This window comes from Haliaeetus leucocephalus, unplaced genomic scaffold (genome assembly GCF_000737465.1).
Source record: "Haliaeetus leucocephalus isolate CR32 unplaced genomic scaffold, Haliaeetus_leucocephalus-4.0 Scaffold339, whole genome shotgun sequence".
Classification (NCBI taxonomy): Eukaryota; Metazoa; Chordata; class Aves; order Accipitriformes; family Accipitridae; genus Haliaeetus; species Haliaeetus leucocephalus.
Window position 1 is genome coordinate 21,889,354 of NW_010972775.1, and position 27,289 is coordinate 21,916,642.

The following is a 27,289-nucleotide window of genomic DNA, read 5'->3' on the forward strand; positions in this document are numbered from 1 at the left end:
ATCACACAGACATAAGTGATGCTGGGAGAGGCGACACTGCATGGACTTGTTCCTGTAGCATCTTCCTCCTGGGCTTGACTTGACTGATGGTGCTCTCAGCTTGTGTCCAGGGGCCTGTCTCGGTGCTAAGGGTGTGTGTGCGTTGCCTTGTATAGTCTCTGTGTTGGGGTTTTTGATGGAGTAAAACTGTTGTGGCCCTTCTGGCGTTGCAGGGTGTATTACTTCGAGTGTCCTTGCCTATCCAAAAAGAGGAGCTCTCGTCCATGCCGGCATTGAGATCAGTGAGCAAAGCTGCGCCATGTCTTTCAGCTAATAGTCATTGGTACTTATAAAAAGCTCAGGCTCCAAGATTAAATCTGGTTGGTTTTGTCTAGTGCAACCGCTTGGTGCATCCAGCTGTGGAGAGAGGGCGCAGATGTGAAAATGGGCAGTTTAATGTCTCAGACCCAAACCATCCCTATAAAATGTGTCTGCAGCTGCCATTGAAGTCTCGAGCTGTTTCTGCCACGGGGCTGATAATGGTAAAACTGAATCCATGAGGTTTTGATTTTAGCCTATTCAAAACTAGCGAACTCTTTCTAATAAGATTTTATGAAGCCCTGAAAGCAAGATGCCGTAGTTTTGAGGGGGGCGTAGACGCCTGGGCTAGGGTGCAGGAGCAGCCCTTCGTGGGGAGGCCAGGACTTGTTTTTCCCCAAGTGTCTCAGGAATTGCTTTCTGAGAACTGCAAAAAACCCAACTGAACAAAAAAAACCAACAAAACTTTATGAATCAACTAGGAAGCCAGTAAAAATTAGTAGTAACAAGCTCATTTCAAGAGAAATGGGTTTGCTGCTCTGCCGGCTGCCAACCATTTATGAGACTGGCTGGGTGCCGGCGAGCAGGGTCCAGCACGCTGCATCCTTCCACCCTCCTGCTGCTGGAAATAATTTGTGACTTAAAAAAAATAAATAACACTATTGTGGAGCTTGTTTTATGGTTGGGGCCTGAGTTGGGCAAGGGTGACAGCTCTAGCTAGCTCTGGAGTTTGCAAAACCTGGTTGGGGGCTTTCTCCTCCATCTCAAGTAGGTTCTCTGCTGGGTTTCTGCAGTGCAGGTGAGGGCACTGGATAAGTGTTGCATCCACGGCACATTCAGTCTGCTCACCGGATCCAGTGCGAGTGGAAGAGCTGGGTTGGGGTGGCTGTGCCGATGCAGGGGTGTTCGTTGGATGCTGTTAGGTGCCACTTGTTGAGTAGCTCAACAGCACTTGGCAAAAGCCTTATCTGGGGCTTTGACATTGGTGCCCCAGACGTGTCTGCTCGTGTCATGTTTTCTGCCCTTTTTGTTCAGTGTTCCAGTGGGGAGTCTAGGAAAACCCCGCGTGCAAGGAAGTGAATAGGTCTGTCAGTCCAAATTATAGCTATAACTAACTCACTGACCCGCTGCAATCTATAACCATCAATGGCGATTGATTAACATGGTATGAATGAGCCCATCGGATCCTTGTGGTGGGGCAGCTGATGTGCATCGGTATCTGCCAGCGCAGAGCCGTGGCCTCTGGGGAGGTGGCATTTCCTACAGGCCAACGTGAAGTGATTTGGGCAGCCGCTGAGGGGACCAAGCCACAGGGCTGCTCCGATCCTGGGTCCCCATCACAGGATGGGACCGGTCTGGCTCTTACTCCATCACTCAGTCCCCATCCTCCTAGTTCAGCCAAAGCTGTCCGTGTTCCTGTGGTGTGAGCTCCTGTCTTCACGGGACGGGATGGTCCTGGGATGAGGGTGGGCAAGAGGGAATTCTCAGGCTATTTCGTGTCCCTCAATGAGCTGGTGATGCATCATGTGCTTTGCTTCTTGAGCCCAAGTCTCTGGTGGGGACATCTGTCCCCAACAAAACCCAAAGTTGTTTCCTAGTGAGCCTGGTGATGGCTTGTTTGGAGGCCCAGACCCCAGAACAAGCTCTTTTCTGATTTGGTCCTTCTTTAAATGTTGTGGGAGGTTCCTAGTGTGGGGATCCATCCGACTTTTCCATTTGCACTGGGCTTTATTTCAACGTTTGCACAGAGGGATGGTCTGTGCTGGAAGCTGGTGTCGGTGCCGCCCGTCAGCAAAGCCTCTGTCCATCGCTGGCAGGCGTGCAGGCGTCCATCTGACGCCATGCCAAGCGTTGGGGGGGGGCGGAGGGCGGCTGTTTGCACCCCATTGGCGTCACGTTGCATCTGTCTTCGCTGAACCCAGCTGATTTATAGCCAGCCTTGAAAGATTTACAGCTGTCTCCTGTAAAAAGGGAGCGAACCAGTTTCTGGGATGCCACGGGATGCTCTGCTAAAGCCACTCACGTGTGACTGTGGAAACTTCCACCCAGAGGAGAGCAAGGAAATTCCTTTGCGAGTACACAGTAAGGTAAAGATCCTATGTGCATGGTGAGTTGCTCTTCCCCCCATTGTTGAGCTATTTTAATAAAAGGGAAATGTCAGCAAAAGTATGTTTTTAAAAAAAAAAAAAGTCACTTGCACATCACTGGTTTTAGAATAGGAGCGCTCTGGGCAGCTTCTTCGCTGCTGAAACAAGAAAATTTGAGTAGGTTTTTTATTTCCAGGTAATTACAGCCACATATTTTGAAATATCCATGGTCTTTTCCATGTCGAATCATCAATATGGACCTTTAGAGCTGGATTTAATTCAGCTGTGCTTGAAAGGGTTGGTCATTTGAGACTTTTAACATTAAAGATCTTTGCAAATCAGTTTTGCTCTTGCCATGTTGAATTTGTTTGTGTAAAAAAACTTGGTGGATTTGGTATGTGTCCGTCTTTGAAGGGCTTTGCTTCAAAGGCTGCTTGCACTTGGTATTTTATATGCTGAGCTCCGCTGTCTGTGAAGCTCCGCTGCTTCATGGGGAAGCATCAGCTAATGACTTCGTTAAAACCTGCAGGAAGGAAAAGCTGAGCATAGCTTTTTGAAGCCATCAAGGAAACTGGATGCCCAGGGCTCATTCCTCATAGGAAACCTGTGCTGGAGCTCTGTTAGAGACTCGCATGTGCTGGTGTACAATCCACCCCCCCGTCCTGTAATGCACACGTGAGGGTGAACTTAAGCCTTCCCATGCACTGGCTGCACGGAAGCAAGCAAATACATATATGTATGTAGATGCATCAGAGGGTATAACTGACTTTCTAATTATCCTAAACGAAGCTTGTGTGCAAAATCAGGCATGCAGAACTGGGGCAGGTTGGTGTTTGGGGCTGGGGAGATGGGCATTTCGGCGCTGGGCAGTTTGGAGGGGTCACTGGTAGCTCGCTTTGCTGCGGCTTTTGCTGCAGCCACCAGGCTCACCTCCTCCCAGGGCTTTGCATGGTTGCAGTCACCTTGGGTTTGGTCTCTGTGATTGATATAGTCCTAAAAGCAGTTCTCTGCCCGCCCCTTTCCTGCTTGCTTTGGCTGCAGACGAAAGGAGCCCGCGGGTGACCTGTGTGGCGTTTGGAGATTTAGGGGCAGTTGGTCCCAGAAAATTCAACTGAGATTGCAGTCGGAAGCCAACTGCAAGAGATGCGGTCAGACCGTAGCTATTATTTAAAAAAAGGTAAACAGTAAAAATAATATTGCAAAGTTTCCCAGTTCTTGGCTTGAAATCTTTTTTTTCCAAAAGTAATTTAATCTCGAAAGCAAAAATGCGAGAACCTGTCTAACATGGTGGCGTTTTGCATGTTTGGATCAGATCTGTCACCAAACAGGTTTTGTTCATGGTGAGGCAGGAAGCTCTTTCCCATCCAGCCCGACGTATGTGTGCACATCCCAGCATGCTGCAAATTTTAATTGTTCATTTTAAAATACATGAGGAGGAGCAAAAAAAAAAAGCGCTAATGGAAGGGCCGTTGCCTCCCAAATTATTGGGCTGCTGAAGAGAGTTGCTTTCAGAGTCCCACACAAAACGGGTGAAGGTTTATGTGAGCAGAGAGCGCATTGTCCACGTTAAATGCAGAGGCTTCATTCCCGGTGATGCTTTTGGGCTGCCTTATCTCGCCGACGGGAAGGGGCTGCCCTGGCTGGATGTATGCGATACGATCAATCAGGGTTTAAATGAGGACAAACTAACCCAACACCAGAACATTTCTGAGAGCCAGAAGATAATCCCAGATCAGCCATGGCTGGAATTACTGCCGCTCCATCACTGCCTTGCAGAAAACGTTTGTTTCTCTCCTCTCCCCCCCTTTTCTTCCTCTCATTGAGATTTCTACACAATATTATTTTAATCCCAATACTCTCGCCCCTCCTTTTCCCTCTCCCCTTCCCTGCAGGCTCTCTTCCCCCCATGCAGGCTGCGAGAGGCACACAATGAGAAACAGCTGGCTCGCAAAGCGAATTTCCCCTCGGAGGCAGGAGCAAGCTGCGCGGAGGGGCCGGGCAAGGGCGAAGCTGGCACCGCGTGCTGCCGAGGCGTGCTCAGCCCCTGCTTCTCCCTGCCGCCTGGCTCTCCCTCAGACTCCAAAGTGCTTTTTCTCCTGGCTCTGTCCTCTTTGAAACACACGGTGGTTTTACGCCTGGGGTTTTGGGCTGGCTTCTGAGCCATCCCATGTCGGAGCATCGCCTGGGTACCCGTTGCGGGCGGTGCGGAGGGAGGACTGGGATGCAGGATGTGCCACACGGCTTTCCGGCTCGCTGCCGTGGCTCGGCCGCCTTCAGCCATCGCAGCACAAGCTTGCTTTGATTAGAGGTTTGCTAAGACACGGCGCTTACTTGTTTCTCAAGCTCTTCTGCGGGTCGGGCTGGCTCGCTGCAGATCCCTGGGTTTGAGTGCTTGTGGCGTGTTGAGCGCGGGAAGCCTCCGGTGGGATTTTGAGCCGTGTTTTCCACCCTGTTCAAACACCCGGGAAGGTCTTAGGCATTCAGAGGGTGCTTCCAAGGCAGGCAAGCAAGTTGAGGATTTAACTGCATGTGAAATTGGTTAAAGCATGAACAACTCGCACCCATCTCCTTCATTAAGTACCAGAACGCCTGCTCACATTCATCCTTCGGTGTCCAGTTGGTGCAGGCATCACAAACTGGAAGACTGGGAGTTGTCGCTAAAACATACATCAGGATTAAATTCTTGGCTTGGGCTCCTCACCAAGGCAGAGATCTCAGCCGGCTGCGCAAGGTCGAGCCCCGCGTTGGCAAAGAGAGCTACAAATGGGAGTAGGGGTGGTTTGTTGCCCTAAAAGAGGGAAAGAGCCTTTCTCCAGTGCCTGAGTGCATTCACCTGAAGGAAACAGCATGGGCTTATCTTAGAGCTTTTATCACATATTTCTCCTTTAAAGTTGCATTTAGTGCTTGTGTTGTGAATAAGCTGAAATACTGTATAAGGTGTGTAACATGCAGGCAGCAGAAATGGTTTTCCAAAGTGCTGTACCTTTATCCCGTCTTAACTGACAGTACAGGGGTGGGACTGCATCTCCTCAGTGTGATCCTCCAATGCCGCTGCTGTGAGTGATGCGGAGTTGTACGCAACTGGAGACCTTTGTGGTCTCCAAACTGACCTGAATTGGTGCTACAAAGGCAACAGTGAGTGTTAAACACAGATGCGCTCCCAGACTTGAAGTGTCAGGTCACCCTGATACCTTGAATTATTTTCCTCTGGTGCAGACTGTGATGATGGGAGAAATTTGCTTCAGAAACACCATTTTTCTGGCTAGCTCAACCTAGCAGCTCTCTGCAAAAGGGGTGATGAGAAAATGTTTGCCTGTGTGTGCCAGGATGCCTGCGTGAGCCTTGGAGTGCTCTGGCCATCACTCCCTTCCCAAGGTACCGTTCAGCCTGGTGGTGTTCCTGCAGCGAGGGGGAAAAATCAAGGCTGGGTTTTTAGAAATACATTTGACTCGAGTGCTCCCAGAGCAGTGCCTCTCTGTTTTGAGTAAGGTTGTGGGTGTTTATTTGAGGGAAGAGCTGCTCAGCCAAACATCCTGCTTTTAAACTTGACTTTGCAGGAGTCGGAAAGATGCCTGCAGCTATATTTGTGTGCAGCCTCTGACTGCCGCTGTTATGAGCTGTTACGAGCGCTTGTCTCTGGGCACGGATGGGATTTGCAGCGAGGGCTTAGGAATGGCCTGCCATCCTTTTGGGGTTTCTGCAGCATTAAAAGCTGTGATTGCCTCGTCTTTGCACTGGAGAAGCGCTGGCTGTTGTAGCACATGTCCATCAAGATGTCCAGTGCCAGGCGGGGAGCTGGGTGTCTCGCAGGGCTCTGAAAATCCCACCCCTTCCCGAAGGAGGGTGTTTGAGCCCTGAGTTTTGAGACAAAATAAAAGGCAGTGGGAATTGCCAAGTTTTGCGGCCAGGGGAGATCTTGGTTTTGGGTCAAAACTGCTGTGGGTTTTTTTCCCCTCGTTTCAATCCCAGACGCAGCCCTGCCAGAAACTTGGCTCAGCTTCACCAGCAGAATTAGGAATGTATTTATGTTTCAGGGTTTGTAAGGAAACCTGAAACCAGGTGAGTTTGGCCGAGGCCGGGCTCTCACCGGGGAAGGTGCGTGGGGCTGTGCACTGCTCGCCCCATCCTCTAGCACATCTCTGCACCGTGAAGAGGAGTGGAACAAGGATGCGCATAAGGGAGGGTGCAAGCAAGACTTAATTTTGTAGATGTCTTTCTTAGCAACAGGGCTAAAAGGAATCGGTGCTCTGGCTTTTACATTGCACATGAGAGGATACCCTTTTTCTGCTGATGCAGAGACCCTTTTGTGGCTGAGATGGGTCTCTGTTCAGCAGCAGCCCGTGTTTGGCCGTCACAGGGACCTTCAAGCTGCAAGAGAAGTTAGTAGCAGCTCTTATTTTTAAAAATTGATTCCGAGATAGGGGATGCATGAATATGAGGTGTAACTTCACCATCTCCTGCACACCACAGCATCGTGCTTTTTCAGCCCCTGGCTCCTCTAAATAGCCTATTTAATCTTACATCAGCCACTTGGATTTTTGCAAAGCTGGAGCATGCGGGTTGTAGCTGTAAAAGACTATTGGGATACCTCGTTTACCTTCTTGAAGGCATGGGAATGTGCTTTGTTTGTAGCAACACTGAAAATACTGAAGACATCCTTTAGTTACATAGATGTAGCTAAATGCCACCAATTACACATCAATTTTGTGTCTGCAGGTAGAAGGATCCTCTGATGTATTTATATTTACAGTCCATTTCCAGCTCAATTTCATATCCAGAGTAATCTCGGAGGATGACACATCACCCATAAGATTTTAATTCTCTTAGTGAGATACTGCTTTGGCGTGTAATTAAAGAGCTGATAATTTGGGGGGCCATTTTGATGCTGCCTGGGTAGCATTCGTCACATTTAGTCTTGCATTAACACAAATGTCCATGTCTGAGCTGTTCTTCTAGATACTTAACTGCAGTCAACAAGGAGAAAAAGCCACTTGTAGGGCACAATTCATCTTCTCTGTGAGGGAGAAGTCTAAAAGTCAGGTGAGTTGTGCCCCAAAAGTGCTTATTTTTTATCATTCTCTGCTGGGGAGTGCAGCTGTGAAGGTCTAGGCTTGCTCGCATGGACCCAGGATGCCTTGATTTATCCTCGTGTCAGCTGAGCCAGTGGAGGGAATTTGGGTAGTTGCGAGGCATATGAAAGAAAAAAATAATCTATTTTTAAAAGAGGGAAATGTGCTGCGCTAGCCGCTGAAATGAACAGCAAAGTTCTCTGCCACTTCAGCTAGCGCTGGACTATCTCCATTGTTTAATAGCGGTTGGGAGCATGATGTCATGGACAGAAAATAGCGCCTGTTGTTATCAGAGTAAAAGTTTAATTTCTTGTAATCTTTTCCTGGGCTGCCGCCCCTTCCAGTCTTCCCCGCGGGAACCTGCAAGCAGATCTCCAGCCCCTTCCTGATTGTTTTTCCAGCTCCATTACACAACGCGCGTTTGTTTAGTTTTGCAAATTGGTCATGAGCAGTGTCAATAGCTGGAGATACACAGAAAGGGGAATGGACTTTATTTGGGTTTTAGGGCCTTCTAAATGAATAGTGCCAAAATAAATACAGAGTTTTATACTGGGACATGCTAACTAAACAGCCCTACGATCTCGTGGGGAGAGGTTCAGTGGAGTACAGCGGGGATGAAACCATCAGGGTACCCTGAGCGTTGAGCGGGACTCGGGATTCATGAAGACTAATGTCCCCTTGGGTCTGGGTTGTTGTTTTTTTTCTTTAATGATGGATTTACAAGGAAGTAAGAACATAAGGGCTGGTAACAGCATGCTGGGTGACTTAGCCCGCTTGCCTTCTGTCTTTGGAAACCACATCATGTTTATCAAGCTCTGTCCTAAAAGAAATTCAGATTTCCATTCCTCTGCGACTGCTGCGTTGCCCTGTGATAAAAACCTTTCCAGCGTTTCTACTCTAAATTGACGCATGGCAAGTTTAATCCCCATTTATTCTGGATCTCTTTGTAGTTACTTGTTCCTTTAAGCTTTTTAGCGTAGGCGGGGAGAGGGCAGGTTAGAGCTTCATTGCATCGCAGGGCTTGAGTGCTGTGCTTCGTGGGTGCATGAGTTGTACCTTCTCAACAAACTCAAGGACTTTAGACGGGCATCTCAGTGAATGAGACACCCTAGGTCTGCGTGGTGTGAGCATGGCTCCATAGTCACATAGGCATTTTAAAGCTTTCCCAGCATCTCACGTGACAGTGGCAGCAGGGTACTGGTTTCTTTGCCATGGCTGTCGTCTGCGAGCATTAAAATGACCTTGGTGAGATGCTGTCACTGAGGAGCAGGCAATGGCCAAAATAACCTGTGGCCAGACCCTTCCACTGGATACAATTGCGTCATTAGAAGAAAGAATCACACTCAAAGTTTAAGCTTATTGGAGCTGTTTCATGGTGCTGATGGCAGAGCTGTATTCTGTGTTTGGATGAGTAAGGCTGACTTCATCACTGACGGCAGACTGGAACGGTCTGAGCGTTTCTAAAAAGGACAATTTGAACACCCAGGCCAACTTCTACTCTGAGTTACAGCTGTCTAAATACAACCACGGTGAAGTCAGTTGAGTTACTTTGAATTTCTGCTCAATATTTGGAGCAGAACCTGGCCGTCCCCACGTGCAGTGTGGAAGAATTTATTTGTAAGAAAAAGAGGAAAATATGATCGTGGTTGGAGAATAAATGGGTGTTGGAGAATAAGAGTCAGGCTACCCTGCTCATCATGAATTTTTACTGTACTGCAAGAGCTCTCCCTTTAGAAAACAGGTTGCCTAAATAGCCATGGTTGCTTGCTGAGGGCACTGGGTTATGACAATAAATAAAAGTGAACAGCGCTTCTAGAAATGCAAGGAATGTGAAAATGTTTAAATGATTTAGTATGAGAAAACTTTATTTAAACATTTAATCGAAGAGCACGCTTTCATCTTTAAAACATCGGTGTTTGAACTCCCATCCAAGTTTTTTCTGGACTTTCTGTGCACTTCATCATATACAACAGAAAGCTGTGCTTTGCAAAGTGAATAAACTTCCAGTTCCCTGTTTCCATTTGTTGTTGTTGCCTCAAACACACCTAAATTACAGTAAAGAAGCAGTTCTGGAGAAAAACTGCTGAACATGTTATTTCCTGCATTAGATAAGAAGATCTGCACTTACTTGAAGAATCCAAGCTGGGAAAGACCGTGTCCAAGCAAATCTCATAAAACTGCACGGCTTTCCATACAGAAACCACCCTGAATACAGATGTGTCAGTCAGCACAACATCTTTTTTTTCTAATGCAAGAGAATATTCACCTCTGAGAAGTGCATCTCTCCAAACAGCACCCACGAGAGCAGCTGCAGTGGATGGTTGGTCCTGGTTTGATTGCAGTCATCTGTACCAGTGAAGGGTGCAGAGGTTGGCTGTAACGAATTAGGCTTTGTTTCAAACCTGCCACGTGGCACTAAAAAAAAATAATTTAATTCTTGAAATGGATGCGTATTAGTGGATGATTTTGGACTTACATAATTTTTGCCCGTATGACATTAAATCTGATGCTGCATTTCAAAGAGAAAAATCACAGGACTTCTATCCATAATGCCATCCACTACACGTAACCATAAATAGATTTTTTTAAAAAAAAACTGCGACACTGGAGTTGCACTTATTGCAATGACTCGTTGCACATAACCATGCTCCATTTTGGGGTGAATGAAGGGAATCAGCTTAGTAATTATTTCCGTAAAATTGTGACCTTAGGGCCCCTTGGGTCCAGCATTAGCATTAGAAATGTCCCTGTTTGTGTTCTTAAAACTGTCTAAGCGTGTGCTGCTGTGATGGCCTGCCGTGCTCTGATGGGGAGATTTATGCTTCCTAAGTACATTGTAAAAGTTTTATAAAGTAGCTTAAATATTTACACAATAAGCATTTAAGGAAACAGTTATGTCTCTAAAGGAGCTGCTGATCCTTTGGGTCCATCAGACCATGGACATGGGGGTTTTTTAACTGTCTGACCTCCAGGAATTTCTTTTTTTCACCTAATTGTTTTTAAGCAGGCAAACAAATGGAAACTCGTACACAGGAACCTATAAATAATGTTAATGACCTGGCTTGTATCCTCAAAAGCCAGGAAATTTAGGAACATGACAGCGAGCTGGCCCTTCGCTCATGGAAAAGTGTAGCTGGGAGGAGATGGTGGCAAGGACAGCACAGGTCCTGGGGGTGACGTGTGTGTCCCCAAACAGGGAGGCATGATGGTCACAGCCACCCAGCCCTGGCAGCAGGCACCTTGCTGGAGGTGCAGCAATTGCACGTGCAAGATCTCATCTCCGTGCGGGGTTTGGTTTAGGACTGGCAGCCTTGGGGCCTCCTGTTGCGACATTTGGGGGTTCAGGTGGTGTGGACATTGTTGGTTTGTAGGTGGCTGGTTTGACGCGGATGCTTTTTCTGACTTGCGGGATGTCCAAGATGCAGGCAGTCATTGCACGGTGGTTTTCGGGGAGGTTGAGCATCTCCAGCACTTTCACCCCGCCCTTGCAATTACTCTGATTATCCAGTCCTGCACCCCTACGACATCCCGCTCGCTGCTGGGTGCTGAAATGGCTCGCGCCGTGTGGCTGGACATGACTTGGGGTGAGCTTTGGTGGCAAGCAGGGGTTTGCCTGCTTTGCCTTGCACTTGCCCCAGGACAACCATCTTTCTTTTGCTCCCAAATTTGATTTTGCAAGGCTCCAGCAATGCTGTATCTCTAGTGTGCCTACGAAGTGCCCGTGCAGCTTTTACTTCTTGCTTCATCTGGCACAGGGCTGTGAGACTGCCTGGTTTTCAGCCTTGGGAGATGCTCAATCCTGCTCTAAGAAAGTGCAGCCAATGGTGGCGGTGAGCTGGGCAACCTTTGCCTTCATGGACATGTTCAGGAAGATGTGAGGGTCCGGCCGGGGGTCCTTCGTTTGGTCTGCTTCAAGGAAAGCAGCCCATACCCTTGGGGCAGCCGTTCCCTTTCATTTAGGGCTGGCACGGGATGGGTGCCCCTTGGATGGCAATCGGTGAAAACCTCACTGAGCAGGGAGCAGCAGGGTGGGTGCTTGCCTGCTCTCCTCCCTGCTGGCACCCACCGCCCCTTTCTTTGCGCTTCCTGAGGTGCAGAGGGTTTTTTGTTTCTTGTTTTTTTTTTTTTTCCTCCCGCTCGCACGGCAAACGGATGTTTAGATCAGAAAGGAAATAGGATCGCTGTTTTCTCGGCTCCTCATGAAGCAAACAGCCCTTCAAAATAACTCCGGTGTTGTTAAGTGCCAGGAAAAATAGCGAAGCCAAAACGTTGTAAGCAAATAATTGGTCTTTTTGTTAAAGGTCTCCTCTTCATCTCCCAAGTTCGCATATTGGCATGGTTGTTTTTAGGTTTTGTTCTGAGGTTTTGCAATTATTTTCAAAGCAAACAGATTCAGTATGTGCTAGATGAGAGGATTTTACTGATCCCAGACTGCTGTTGCCAGGTGATTTCCCTAGGACAGCAGTGCTTTTGGGTGGGAAATTGTAATAATTCCTGTAATTCTGGAGCTAATATATTTGGACCCCAAGCGCCCAGTGCTGGGTGTTACCCTGGAGGAGGTGGCCCCAGAGCACAGTGCCCTCCAGGGTGTCCCCAAAGCAGGAGCCCTCCCCAAAGCCGGGCAGCCCCTGTCCCCTGCGGGGACAGCTCCTGCAGAGGCTTTTGGCCGGCGCTGTGGGAAGAGCCCAGCCGCCCCGCACAGCCCAGCCTAGCCCATCTGAGTCACCCCAGGCGGGAAAGGCGCTCGGCAGGTTTGGAAAACTGGCTGGAAGGGCAGGCGATACCCTGCCTGCTCCCTGCCTGCCCCGGGCGATGCTGGGGGCAGCCGCACCTCCAGGCTGAGGTTAGCCCTCAAGCTCTGGGGCTGGGGCTGGTGTTGCACCCCGGGTTTGCAGACATGCTGCCACGACCCCCCTAAAACACCGGTCCCAAAGGAAAAACCTCAAAAGCAACTCCCTGCAGGTGAGCACCACTGTCCTGCTCAGCTGCAGGACACACGTCCCGTCCCTTCAGGGACTTCTTTGAGACCCTCAAGCGAGGAGCCCGACTGCTGCCCCCCGTCCCTCCCCGCGGCACCAGGACCCGCTGGGCAGCCGTGCAGGACCACGCTGCCCGCACGGGATGGGGTGGGTGCCACCAGCCCCTGGCTGGCTCCTGGTTTTGTGCGGGGGAGCAGGATGCGTTTAAAATGTAGAAAGTGATGACGTGTCACCTGGACTGTGCTGCTTCTCAGACCCACAGCCATCAAATCCCACCTTTTGGCTGCTCGGCCTGCAGGCAAAGTGCTCGCTCGGTGCTGGCTTGGGACTGCAAGGCTGCAGACCCACGGGGGTGTCCCCGAGCCCGCTTGGCTCCAAGGGCTCCATGGACCTTGTCACCCATCACCCTTCACCACCATGCAGGCGTCTGGGTGCTCCCGTGGTGGAAAATCCTGGATTTTGCAGGTTTGGTGGGTTCGATATGGAGGATGCGGGGCTGGAAGTGAGTCCTGCTCCCTCTTCATCTCCCTGGGGAAGAGCTCATTAGCGTAATGACCGCAGACACTGTGGTGCACTGAGGTGGGGAACAGGGGGAACAGGTACTTTTTTTTTAAACTTTATTTTATTTTTTCATTTGGAAATGCAGCCTCTCACAGTCATGCTGTCACAGTTAAAATAAGGTTTAAATTACAGGGCTGGCTGTGGCTTTTTCCCTTTCTTTCAGAATTTTTGCCAACTTGCAATTTACTTAATGAAATCCTGCTATTTCGTTTAACAGGGATATTTTTTGCAGATGTTGATTTAACCCAGCTTTATAAAATATGTGAACTGTGCAGTTTCTTTCCTATTTTTAACAATTTAAGGATTCTAGTGCAGGAACTTGACAGGGTTTATAATGTTGATAGCATTGGGTTGTTTGTACTTTGCAAATACTGGGGCTGAACGATGGGGCTTCCACATCATCGACAGCCCCATCAGAAATAGTCGGAAATGTTGCAGTAATGAGCGAAAGTTGTCCGAAGTGGGAACTGTGTTGCTTGTTGGAGCTTTGTGAAGGTATTTCTGCAAAATATCTGACCCTGATTTTACACTCAGCTATTCTTCAGGCTTTGTGCAGGGGGGTTCTTCGCATCCATGTGGATATTTTATATATATGATACATACAGAATGGAGAAGAGAAATGGGTCTGGTTTAGGCTGCTGACCGGCTGCCTTTTTAATCTATAATACCAGGCATATTTCCCCCCCAATATGCCTTTATTTTTTAAAACCGATTTCCCTTGAGGGGAGGTGAAGAATTTGCTATTTCTCTTTCAGTGCTCGGCTGCGTTGAGGGTGTGCAGTCTTGAACTCATTAGCCATAACGAAGCATTCACATGCTCCGTTAATCTCCCTGTCCTTGATTTACAAAGAGCCTGACCTGCTCTCCTTCACGTTTTCCTCTCGATGGGAAGGTCGTTTACTTTGGTACTTAATTTGCAGAGTTTGTAACTGCACCTTGTGCATTCCCCCCCCAAAATGTCTCGTGGAGGAGTTGCAACCACGAACTCTGCATAGGCTGGTCCTGAAAAGGTTATTTTTAGCTTTAAATTTCAACTGCCCCCCATGAAAGATGAGAGCTTGTCCAAGAAAGGTGGGAGGGTTTTTAATCTGAACGAAGACCCTTCTTGAGCTCCGCTCATAACCCACAAATTATTTTAGCTGGCTTATATTGAATGAGCATTACTGGAAATCGGGAGACCCGGAGCTAATGCTGGCAGCGCCTCTGCAGTGCATCTCAGGCTGTGTCCGTGCTATATATAACTCATTAATCCTTTTCTCTTTGAACATCCCAAGTGAAGCTGGAGTATTGGGGTATCGGGGATTCCTTTTAGTGCAGCAGGACAGGATATATCTCATGGAGTTCTGCGTGTATTTTGGTATTTTCCTATTTCTCCCTCCCTCCTTTTTTAAAAGAAACTGTGGTTTTTAGAAATGAAAACAAGTACTTCTTGGCCAGGGAAGGTAATATAGTATGAGTCACCTCCACTCTCCATAGGCAAATACAGGGTTAGGAATTTTGTCATCTGGGAGATGACTGTGAAGATGCTTTCAGGGACTTTCAGGGGCCACACGTTGCTGCCTCGCCAGGCTGTAGTGATGCTTGTGAATGTTGTAGATTTCGTGCAAATACATTGGTTTTCATCCCCCATCCCCTGCTTATCCCTTGCACAAATTTTCTTGCCGTTTATCTGCACTTTAATAGATTTACAGCACCATTCCAGGGAGTACAAAAACAAGACAAGCTGTCTTTGGTCTTTGGGGTGACCTTATCCCAGGCTAGCAGAAACACATGTCCTGTGCCACATCTGCTCCTCTGGTTTGCTGACTTGTGGATTTTACAGAAAAAGGGCCAGGACACCCCTCCCTGCGCATCCACCGTGGCACAAAGGGTTATTATCCACGGTGTTCACAGTGGTGTAGGTCCTCCTGCAAAGCAGAAACCACCAGCGCAGCATCCTCGCTGCTTCAACTGTGAATGTGAGGGATCAACTATGGGGCTTAAATCCTGAGATGCTTAAGTCATTGTTTAGTCTTTGCTTTAAGTGGGAGTAAGAGCCCGTGGATGCTGGCCACAAGCAGTTGTTAGTGGAGCGAGCTGCTTGCTTGGAATAAGGGCTGGAATAGAACCAGAAGATGTTTACACATAAATACATGAACTAGCTATCAGAAAATCTGGCGTGTGTGGGTGCACACGCATGCACGCATCCCTCTGCACGTTCCTGCCGGCCTGGCTGCGGCCGTGCAGACGTGTGTGCGTGTTCGAGCAGGAGGGCAGGAGCCGTCCCGTGCTCCCTTGCAGCGCCGCAGGACCCGAGACCTGCTTCTCCCTTGCTGGCCGCCTGCCGCTGGGCCCTTCCCATGGCTGCTCACACCACATACGGACCCCATCCCCATTGCTTTTAATTCCTCTCCAACAGATAGGAGCCCCAAGACCTCCCCATACAGGTTTATCCTTTCTGCGTGACCAAATTGGCTTGCACACCGGAGGGGTTGTTTCCTTGCAAAGGCCACGCTGACACCCAAAATCCTTTAATTCCCTGTAAAACTTTGGCAAATCCTCCACAAGCAAGGCCCTGATGCAGCCACAGGCAGCGTGACATGCAGTGGCAGCCGTGGAGCCGTGGCTCCCTGTCTTGCGGTGCTTGCTCAGACAGCAAGGCTCAGGGAGAGCTTTATCAGGAGAAGGATCTTGGGCTTTGGCCAGCGAGAACAAAGCCTGAATTTCCATTTCGCTCTCAACCCCTGTCTGCTTCCCATATATGTGAGGGCACTGATACCGTGCTGGGAAAAAAAGCCTTTTTTAAGGATGCTGGGGGAGAATTATCAGGCAAGGGGAGGCATCCGCTGGAGCCCTTTTGCGGGGTAGAGGATGGGTTGCGATGGGAAACCCTCAACCAGTCTGGGTACCGACAGGGGCTTGGGATGAAAGCCCAAGATTTTTGTTCTCCCAGAGGTCCCTGACTGGGGTCTCATGGCTGCCCGGGGCTGGACTCTGCACTCAGCCAGCCAGGGAGGAGCAAAGCGGCTCATTCCCAGCCCGTATGGAGAAAAACATTTGATGGGCTCCTGCTTGTGGCCTCCGGGGAGCCTCCCCAGCCTGGCACTCCTCCGTCACAGCTTGTTTTCCAGGTCAGTGATAGTTTCCTAAAGCTTTCACAGTCCTTGATATTTGCAGTGGTCTTGGCATCAAGCCGACAAACATCTGTCTCCGGTGCCTCAGTCTTCTCTCGAGGATGCTGCTTGTGGCTGCATGGCATCCTCACTTCAGAGAAATCAGGGTGGCCTTGTGTTTCTTCATCCTGCTCGCTGCTTCTCACGTCGTCTGCCTCCGCTCTGAAACCCCGCGGCTTGTTCTCAGGAGTAAATCTGATAGAGGTGTGATAGCAGGGCGAGCCTGGCTTTGGTCTTGCTCGGGAGGGAACAGCTCAGGCTGGAGTGCAATTGCAGGCTCTCAAAATACATCCGATGGCGACGTTTGATTTGGTACTGCTTTGATTTTCCTCCCAGGGAAGCATCTTCGTTCATTTTCTGGTTAGTAAAAATAGAAAAGCGTGACAAAGCTGCTGCAGTCGCAGCCTGCTTAATTTCCCATGTCCTGTGTGAGCTCTTAAGCCCAAAGTTTCCAGCTTTGCTGGCGTTTTGGGGAGCGGGTTTTGCATGACCAGCCTGGGACATCTGAAGCGTCCTTGCATGGGGGACCAGCTGAGCATTTGCTTTCTGGAAAAGGCAAATTTTGTTTGTTAACTGAGGGAGCTGAGCTGTAACTTGGGGTTGGGGCTGTGCTGAGAGCGGTGTGAGTAGGTGACAGTGTGCTGCCTGGCTGTGTGGCCTTTGCAGGACAGCCCTCTTTGTCCGGAGGAGCTCAGTGCCCTTTGATTATCTAACAACCGGAGGGAAAAAGGGCCTTTTTTTTTTTTTTTTAATCTGCTGCTTTTCTCTGGAGGAGGTGTCTGTGTCAGGCATCCTGTGCTGGGTTAGTGGTCGTGCTGCTGCTGGGGATGCTCCAGTGCTCTCAGCAAGCATGGCAGCGGGAGGTGGGGAGGCTTGACCATCTCCTGGGGCATCTCTGCAGCCGCCTCAGTGACGTTCTCACCAACTTGGCATCTGGCTTCTTAAAATAGCTCCGTCACCTCAGTACCCCCTTCACCGCGGCAGAAACCCCTTCATTTAATGGCCGGTGTGAACCAGGCAGGGCTTTGATTCGGTTACAGCCCAAGCCTTGCACCTCTGAACCACCACCCTCTGGTAAGGTGATTCCCAGGCTCAGCCGGGAGCCAAGTCCGGCACCCAACGTGCTCTGCCCAAGAGGCGTGATGGAGGTGGAAAGTGGTGTTATTCCTGTTTCTCTTCAGAGGGACCTACTAATTAGTTTCTGCTTTTAAAATGCTTTGAAGCGCTCAGCCGAAACTACCTCTATGAGCGAAAACTATTATTATTTATTCATACCATTTTGCAGAGTCTCTGCTCCACTGCGGGATGCTCCGATTTGCCGCAGCTCTGGTCATTGAACAGATTATTTCCCTCCCTGAGGGCATCAGTCAGGATTTCTAAGAGCACCTAAAATTGCTCCGCAAAGCCGAAAGGGGTTTGAAAGGCAGAAGAGACCTCAGGAGGTCCCGTGGGATTTGGCTGGCCCAACTTCTGCCCACCAGCCCAGCCCAAGTCGGATGCGGTTGGCGTAGCCAGGATTGTAGGAGGTGGCCCCTGGATTAATTAATAGCGAGGGCTGGCGCAGCGCCAGGCGGGAGCGGCGTGGGGAAGGGGGAGCGTTGGACATTGCGGCAGCAGCTAAAAAGGGAAATCTGCCGTCGGGTGATTTATGGGGTGATTTCTCCTGGATTCTCAACGTTTTTCAGGCTCAGGGAAAAAAAATAAAGGGATTGCCTACACAGTTGTTTGGAGGAGCGGAAAACGTGCGAGTTCTCAACCTAAAAAGGAAAAAAAAGGGGATCCCCCCCCCCTCATTTTTTTGTCCCAGCATCCCCCACCCTCGCAGTCCTGCCCTGCAGAGGGCACTCGGGGAATGAGCCTTCTCCCCTCTAAGCGTTGTCGTTGTCGGTGCCTTGCCCAGCTGGCAGCAGGAGGCAGAGAAGAAAACCAACCTCAACTAGACGATGCTCGGAAGATTTTCAGCAAACCTCCCAATTTTACAGCAAACCACTTAGCGGAGACCTTCCCCCCACCTTATCCCCCATGTCTTTCACCAGCTCGTTTCTCTCCCCGTTTTTTTGGCTGGTTGGGGCACCGATGGCTGGGCAGCAGGGATGCTACAGATGCTCACGGAGGTGCCAAGCATGACCCCGGGATTTTGCCAGGCTTGGACCTACTCAGGGCTGGTTTCCAACAGTGGAGAAGTCTCAGCCAAATTCTGGTTGATGACAGGTCTGGTGCTTTCGTAATTGGCAGCCAATGTAGGTGATTACGTTTTGGGCTCCTTTTGAAGATGTATTTACATTGTTGTGTTAACTTTTACATGCCAGGTATAAAGCGGTTACGTGCACAGCCCAGGAACTTAAAAGTGATGAATGTGCCTGCGAAAGCTGTGAGCAAGGGAAGCTGAGATTATATGGAGACTGTTCAACTCAAAAAAAAAAAAAAAAAAAAAATCACCTAAATCTCTGAAAACATTGGCCTTTAGAAGTAACACATAAAAACATCAGTGAAAAATACCTGAGTTGGGCTTTTCCAGTTTTCTTATTTTCTAGGACTTTTCACCCTTGGCTGAAAAGACCTTTGTAAACCATGTAGGGGAGCTGGAAAAAAACCCTACTAAAATACCTTAAAAATCATGTTCTAGACTGTGTATTTAATGGCTAGAGAAGGTATGTTAGAAACAAACTCCTTGAATTTAGCTTTAAAAGAAGCTAACTGATGATGACTTACAGATTTCCAGGCAGAACTAAAGATGGCATGTGTTTTTCTTTGAAGGATATAAAAAAATTAGCATGAGCTGATGATTTTGCTGAGTGGTTTCTTTTATGCAGAGAAAATTGTTTTCATCCTAATTCTTGGCATTGGCTCCTGTCCTGTGTTGCTTTTGTTTCTTGGGCTACCATGGAAATGTCCCCCTGTCCCCCCAGGCCTCTCCACGCGCCTCTTCTACTGGCTCTGTTGCCCGTCAGACCCTTTTTTGAACTAATTTAATTAATTAACCCAGTGCAAATGTTCTTCTGGGTTAATAATCTACTGGGTTAACAAATTAAATCGGCTCACGGAGGAGGCTGGGGAGCACCAGAGCACTGCTCTCCAAGGTAAAGCCTGGAGGAGGAGGAAGAGGAAGATGCCTCCTCCATGGTGGGTATGGTGGCAGCGAGGGCTCCTTTCAGCTGTCTGTGGTGCTTTCTTTGGTATTGGTTTTTGCTGGATGAGTGAGCTGAACTGGTCTCCATGGCTGGACGACATGACAGGCACATCCAATGTGAGGAATGTGCCAGGAGCTGTGCTGGGGTTGGAGGAGTTGGGACCCCACCACAACAGCAGTGACACTAGATTAATTGTAATACGAAATCACACTCTTATTTTGTAATTGAGGTATGGGCTGGGCTGAATCTTTATGTCTCTCAGCAGAGCAAAACTGAAGTCTGGGAGAGTTTGATGCTCTGCAGCATGGGGGGAAGGTCTAGACTGCTGTCCCTATGGCTGACCTCGGTCATCAGCTGGGGAGCTGGTGACAGCTTTTCAGGGCCTCTATGAATCAGGGAGCAAGTTTGTCTTGGTGAAAGCTGGGACATTAAAGGATCCTGAATTGATTCTGAGCCTTAGGGAAGAGGTCCAGGAAGAAGCCTGGGGCTGTCCAGCCTCCTGCTTGCACCCAACTGCCATCTCCTTGCATGAGCCTGTTGTCCTGCCATAACACACAGCTGCTTGCTTCATCGGAGAAACCAAGAAATAATTAGAAAAGGGGACCAAACTGTCCTTGTCCTCATCAGGGCTTTCCCTGACTTTTGCATGGAGGACCTTCTGCTGCCTCTGCTCCTCTGGTGTCCCCAGGACCACCGCAGGATGGCAGCCCAGGTCCTGCCCAGCGTTTGTTTGCTGGTGGGCTTGGGATATTGCCTTACATATATATAGTGGAGTCAACGTTGGAGCGCTCCCATGGGCTGGCGAAGCGGCTGCTGGCCAAGATGTGGCTCACCAAGAGCTGTAGCTCCTCCAAGGGTGGGAAGGTGCCTTCAAAGTCCCACTGCACCACTCCCAATGAGGATGGACAGATGGATGGTGGCTGGTTTGTGGCCCTGCATCCCCAGGGCGCCTGCACAGGGGAGCACAGCACAATGCTCAGCTTTTTCCCCAGCCGAACGGGCAGGGTCTCGTGCCGGGCATAGATGCCATGGTGCTGGTTGCAGCACAGGGACTCTGGGGGGCTGCAGTGATGCATTCCAGCTGAAACTTGTAAGGCAGAGGTATTTTAAGTATATTGGCTTAAGAAAATGGTTGTGAGCTTTGCTGGGGCAGATTGACAATTAATTTTTTTTTTTCCAGGGCCATAAAAATTCCATTTCTGCTGTGGAAAGTTTTAACCCCTTCTTTACCCTGGCGCTTGTTTCTAAGGGTATTAGTGGGGGATTATTTTAACCAATGGCTCCCTGGTGAACTGTTAAAAGATTTGGGGGAAATGTGCATGTTCTTTGTGTCGGGCTTTTTATCTGGACCTTGTTCACAGTGACCTGTGTATGGCTATAACCATCCTGCTTCCACGCTCCTGTGTGTTGGGTAGTATAAGCATGCATCTGTGCTACGTCAGAGGGGAGAAAAAAGGCTGAGCATGTATCTAATAGTGTCTAAAGTGGAATAAAACTGAATGGAAAGACATTGGCTGTTGAGAAAGGATGTAACTGAGCTCCACGGCCAGAGGAGCATTAGGCTGCCCCGTGACACAGGAGTACGGGAGGGTGGGACATGAAAATGGCATGTGGGCTGAGTTGTGGGGACACTTTTGAATATCCCACTTCATCTCTTCAGGTGCATAGATTTGTATTCGAGTCCCCATCACATTTGGAGAGTGCAGTCATTTTTTTTTTTTTTTTTTTTTTTTTTTTTACATGCATGGTCTTCCCTGTGGGCACCTCTTAAATGTGTTTTGAAAACCCATGAGCGTGGTTTGGGTTTAGATGGGGAAGGAGGGGTTGGCATCACCCGTTCCTCATGCGGGGCTCTGCTTGGAAAAACAACATGGTGCCACTTCTGACTGTTTCCTCAGGAGTCCGTGCAAAAATGGGAATAATCCTCAAAGCACTGCAGCAAACTTCCCTTCTCACCCCTGTTTCCTTACGCAGCAAGATCTTACTTGCAGACATATATTGTGGGGGCCATTTGACCTGCTGAGAAGAGGTTTGGTGGCTTCAGAAGAGCCGAAGCATGAATCAGAGAGATTTCATGTGTTTTGTGATCTGCCCGTGTTTTCCATCCTGCTTTTAAGTGCAACATCAAGCAGTAGGACTGTGCGGCATTTTGTTTTGGAAAAAAGCATCTTTCTTTTCTCTTTTAATGCACTGCTTTGAACTTTACTGGCACAAAACACTGTCATATCACAAATAATCTAAAACCTCAAGTTATTTTCTTTACCTCCGCACCCTGCAGGGGGCAAAAGCAGCAGTGCTGCTAACGCCATGAGGATTTACAGTATTTGCTCTTTGCATTTATGCCTGTACCCAGATTCCTTTTGCCTGAACCATGCAAGAAACTTTTCCCATTAAGTTCTGGTTTTGATTCTCCATCTTGCTTCCTATCTTGTTTTTTTATCTTAAATTGTTTGAATTTCCTTTTGGATGTGTCTGCTGCAAGGCATTGGTGCAACGGAGGAAATGGCAACTCGGAGGAACGAGTAAACAAGAGCCAGAGTTTCAGCCTGTCTATCTGATCGATAAAGGTGGCTTTGATGGAAGAGATAGCCCTGACGCCAGCCTAAATGTAGCTGTTAGAAGTTGTAGCTGCCTACAATGATAGTTGTTAAAAACGCGTGGTATACCATCGAGGGAGGCACTGCAGGACTAAAATATTTTTCTTTCTTCAAAAGAAAGCTAACAAGCCTGCCTCTGTTCCAGCAGAAAGGGAAAAAAAGTGGATTTTCTTGTCTGCGCATAAAGGGCAGCGTGGAAAAAGAGGAGGAAAAAATGGAATATTTATTTAAAAGGCAGAGGACATGCTTTTCTGCCGGCCGCCCCTGCTGTCTGCTGAGTGGTAGTGGCTAATAGCTGGAGGCGAAACTAATACTTGGCAGGGGATAAGACACAGCGCAGGCCCCCTTGTATTAGGGGCTTGCTAAAGTGCTTGCTTTATGTCAGGGCTGCGAGATGAGTTCATCTTTTCAGGATTTGGTTGAGTGCACTGGGAGATAAAAGGAGGCAAAGGAACCCACCACGGCATGGGGAGTGGGGCAGCCGGCAAGGGTGGCGATGGATGGGACTGGGGGAGAAGAGGGACCCTGCTGGAATCCGGAGGCAGAGGCTTTTCAGATGTCCCCTTTAACCATCTCCTTTGGGAGTGTTCTGTTTGCCTGGGGGCCACAGGCAGGTTGCTTTTGCAGTTGGTGCATGGCTTTGAAAGCCTTTTCTTCGCGCCTGGCCAGGAAAGGTGGGGTGGAAAGGAAACTTTTAGCTGCTTGATGTGCAGTTACCTAAAACTCATATCCTCGCCCATTTGAAGGAGCACAGGACATCTCCAGGAGTGCTTCGAGCTGGCAGAGCTGGCAGTGTCGCGCAGGAGCTGTGACGGAGTGACAGAGATGAGAAGCTCATTGGCAGGAGGGATTTCACCCCCCGAGATGTGTGCACATATGGATGGACTGAAGCTCATGCCATAAATTGCATGGAAGTGATTTTAAGAAGGCTATTTCAGATGCACGAAAGCAGGAGGTGTAAAAAAAACCTTCCCCTGTTTTCAGTATGCATATAGATAGATGATTTTGCCAAAATACTTGCCAGTTCCTGGAAAGCAGAGATGGCAGCAGGGATGGTGGCACCTACAGCAAGATGTTCTTGTAGAATAGACACTGGTTTCTTCCTGCTTTGCTTTTCCCCACTAGGTATGTTAATTTGCAATAAACCATGGGAAACACCTATTTAAATGTTTATTGCTGACTGTTCCCCTAATTAATTCAGCTGATGAGGAAACTTTAGTTTTTAAGTTGTCCAATTCTTAGTCTGTATGGGAAATTCGGGGGCCGAGTGGTAGTTCCTAAAAAATGTAATAACAAAACCAACTTGCCTAATGGGCATGCAGGGCTTTGTGGAGGTGGGGAGGTTAAACAGATGCAGAGCTCGGTAATCGCTACCAGCCTCCGGGCCTGGCAGATGAAAAGCTCTGAGCTTGTCTGTAGCCCCCCAGCATCACTCGAGTGGCGCAGCAGCAAAATTTAGCATTTGAGAAGAGTTTTGGAAAGGCACTGAGAGCATCTCAACTGTATGATGTCCCAGGGGAAAGATGATTGTAGAAACTGGATGCTGTGGAAGATGTACCTGCAGATGAAGCTCAGTTGCTCAGTACCTCTTCTTTTTCTGCTGTTGTGTCATTTATGAACTACATCTTGTTTCACCTCGTAAAAGAAAATCTGGAACAATTTGCCATAGTGCATTTTAAAGAGCAAAATGCACTGATGATCTGCATGGTGGTAGACCAGGGGATGTTATTGGAGCAGGTCAAAAGATTTTTGTCCTTGCCAAGTTGTTGATTTCAGGGCTTTGTACAGATGTAGCTAAAGATGGTCTTGCCTCAGTAATGTTCAATTAGATAAGACTGTTTGGGTCAGATTTGTGTTAATGCCATAACCTTGGTTAATGTCATTTTTGCAACTGCTGCAGAAATACTGCATAGTTTCTGTTCCTGGTGGAGATCTTAGTGCACCATATTGGCACTAGGCAGCTGGGGGTGTTTCTAACTCAGAATTACATTTGAATCTTCTCTTCCTTCCCTAAAACTTCATGTTCACGTGGCTGATGCTTTGCAAGGCATCGTGAGATACTTCAGGAAGAGTCAAGTCCAGTCGTCAGTATTTAATGACATGCTTGGGTACAACATATCCATCATGCACTTGCAGATGAAGTCATTAGCAAGTCGGAGCAAGTTGGGTTGTTCATTTAACTCCTGGTGATCTGGATGCGGAAGGGTCATTTGAGATGGCAAAGGAAGTACAGTTACTGGCCAAAGAGTAAGAATGGGGAAAAACCTTTGGTTTTGCTGATTTTTGTCGTTAGCAGAGTGCAGCATTAGGATGGGCTTATTACAGAGTGACTCTGAGTGGTTTCCACTGAGGGTGGCTCAGAAGCACAGAGATAGAAAGACCCATCGGTGCCACTGGGCCATGGTGGAGTGTCTCACCCTGCTGTAGCTGGGGGACAGGACCTGGTCCCTGGGGGAAAGAAACCCAGGTTTGCCTCACGCAGCTCCAGGATGCTGCTGTTGCTTTGACCAAGGGTCTTCACCCATTTCCCTGCTGTGCAGAGCCACTAACTCTGAATTTAAGGGGCGCATCTCACCCAGTTGTGTTCAGCAGGGCTTTTCTCATGCCTTTAGGAGGCCCAGGACATCACCAGTATTAGGGGGCACGAAGCTGTTGGCTCGCTCCTCTATGGAGGATTGCCATAAATGCAGGGAAATGGTGTTTCTTTTCCCCAGTGGGGTTGAAGTGTCTGATTGCTGCGAGGTTTCCTTCCCAGTTCTGGATGAAACGCACATCAAACCGAAAAGGGACTATTAGCGGCTGTGCTGGGTCCTAAAAATTATTTAAACAGATGATGGGGGAGAAGGGGCCCAATCTGGCATTTTGGGGGTTGTTTAGACCTGTGATGGGTGAAGGGGTTGGTGCAAGATGATGAGCATTGCCCGTGGCAAAGGGCATCCCACTGGCCCTGCTGCCTCCCTGCTTGTCCAATTACCCCCCCTTCCCCCCATCTCCCTCCCCTTAAATTTGTATAGTTACAACTCAAGTTAAACTCTAACAAAGCCGCTTAATTCAAAAATCGTTAATGGGGAGGAGAGCCCATTCCCCTCTGGGGTAATTTGAGCCTGAAAAGAAACGGGGCTGTAGGGTTGCGCTTGAAATCCGGTGCATCAATAGGGTCTCTGAAGCAAAATAATGGCATCACCCCGCGTGCAAGTTAATCGGACATGATGGCACGAAGGCAGAGGGGTCAGCAGGCTGCAGGCGCGTGATATATTGTCAGGGAGCTTAATGCTGGGCATGGAACAGGGCTGGCTTGAAGCAAAGCTCCTTGCTTGAAATCCCAGGGTGGTTTTCTGTTAACCGGTATGGTAGGAGCAGGAACGATGTTGAGGAAGAGGTTAATTCACCCTCTTCGGGGCTCTTTCAGGGCTGAGAGTTCCCATCTTCCTTCTGGAGGCATCATAAATTCTGGAGGCATCATAAATTCTGGAGGCATCATAAATTAAACAGATTTCTGGCAGCCTGCGTCACTCCTGTCTTCCTTGAATGTAATTCCTAGAAAGAAGAGACATTTCTCATTGTTCTGGAGAGAGTTCCAATGGTTTTGTAGGAGGACATGTATAGTTCATAGCAACTACTCCCCCTTGGCACGAAATGCCTCCTCAGATTTCATGTTCCCCGTGGGAACATCAGCATCGCTGTCAAAGAATATTACATAGCAGAGATAACTGTCAGGTCAGTCATCCAAGCACTTCATGGACATCCCCTGTCTTTCAGATCAACACAAGTTGGCCTTTGAAGATGGGGGTACACCACCACAGCAATGGTGCAGGCTCTTGGGGACCCGCCAAGCTCAGGGGTGGCTGAGTTGCAGTGGTAGAGTATCCGTGCCGGCTCTTGGTGTAGAAATGCACATACCTTGAGTACACAGGATCCCAGCTGCTGGACGCAGGATTGAATATTAAATCAGAGAGAGGAAGAGGTGTTGAGCTGCATGGGAACTGGTGGGTGGCCCGTTGGGTCACCAGCCTTTGCTTGAGCCTTCTTTCTTGGTGGCATTTGACATAATTGAAGATGAGCTTTGGGTTGGAGACAAGGCTTTGGGTTGGACATGGGCTTTGAGCTGAGCACTAGCTTTAAGCTGAAGACGGGCTTTGGGTTGAACACAAGTTCAGTTCCCATGTGAGCAAAGCCGATGGGTGGGAAGAGCCATTTGCTCACCCTCCATACCTGTCTTTTCCCAGGCGGTCACAGCAAACCCTGACTCTTCCTCTGCTTTCCCCCACAGATGCCAGTACATCGCCTGATGCCGTGAAGAGGAGCCATTGGTGTAATGTGGCCTATTGGGAGCACCGGACGCGCGTCGGCCGCCTCTACACAGTGTACGAACAGTCTGTCAGTATATTTTATGACCTACCTCAAGGAAACGGCTTCTGCCTCGGACAGCTAAACCTAGAAAACAGGAGCGAGACTGTGAGAAGGACTCGAAGTAAAATCGGCTACGGGATTTTACTTAGCAAAGAACCGGACGGTGTGTGGGCTTACAACCGCAGCGAGCATCCCATCTTCGTCAACTCCCCGACACTGGACATCCCCAACTGTAGGACTTTGATAGTGCGCAAGGTGATGCCAGGCTATTCCATCAAGGTGTTTGACTACGAGAAGTCCTGCCTCTTGCAGCACACAGCCGATCTGGATTACGCGGACGGGCCCTACGACCCGAACAGCGTGCGGATTAGCTTCGCCAAAGGCTGGGGGCCGTGTTACTCGAGACAGTTTATCACGTCATGTCCTTGTTGGCTGGAGATTTTACTCAGTAACAATCGATAACGGTCAGCCTCTGACAAAAGGAAAAAGAAAGAAAAGACACAGACTATCCCAAATATCATCTACCTAGATTTAATATAAAGTTTTATATATTATATGAAAATATATATTATACTTGTAATTATGGAGTCATTTTTACAATGTAATTATTTATGTATGGTGCAATGTGTATATGGACAAAAACCAGAAAATGCACTTTGGCTTATATAATTCTTTCAATACAGATTTTTTTTAAAAAGAAAAATTATACAGCAAAAATAGGAGAAAGCCCTAATTTTGATGTATGGTTTTTTGAAATATTATTAATACCCAGACAAAAAGCTAATACCAGTCACTCATTGATAATAAAGTATTCGCATTATGGGGGGGGGTTTACTTGATTTTTTTTCCCCCCCCCCCCCCCCCCCACCCCCGACTGAAGTCTGCAGCAGTGTCTGCTCGGGAGCTCTGCAGTCAGTGGGAGTTTCCACAGGGGTGACCGCTGTCTCCCATCTCAGCCAGGACCCTTAGAAAAACAGTAAATGGGTTGCTGGAGGGCTGCAGTTGTCTCCAAGAGGACGGTAAGTGAGGTCAGTTTGAGAGCCAGGGAGCAAACAGAGAAGGTGAG

The 27,289-nt window shown here is 48.6% G+C and overlaps 1 protein-coding gene across 1 annotated transcript in view; it reads left to right on the forward strand.

Moving 5' to 3' along the window:
- SMAD6 (SMAD family member 6) overlaps positions 1 to 27,038 on the forward strand; it is a 45,672-nt gene extending 18,634 nt beyond the window's left edge. The window contains exon 5 of the mRNA XM_010572315.1: positions 26,144 to 27,038. Coding sequence (XP_010570617.1) covers positions 26,144 to 26,685 — 542 coding nt within the window. The 3' untranslated portion in view covers positions 26,686 to 27,038. The remainder of the gene's footprint in view (positions 1 to 26,143) is intronic.
- Positions 27,039 to 27,289: the final 251 nt, after the last annotated feature.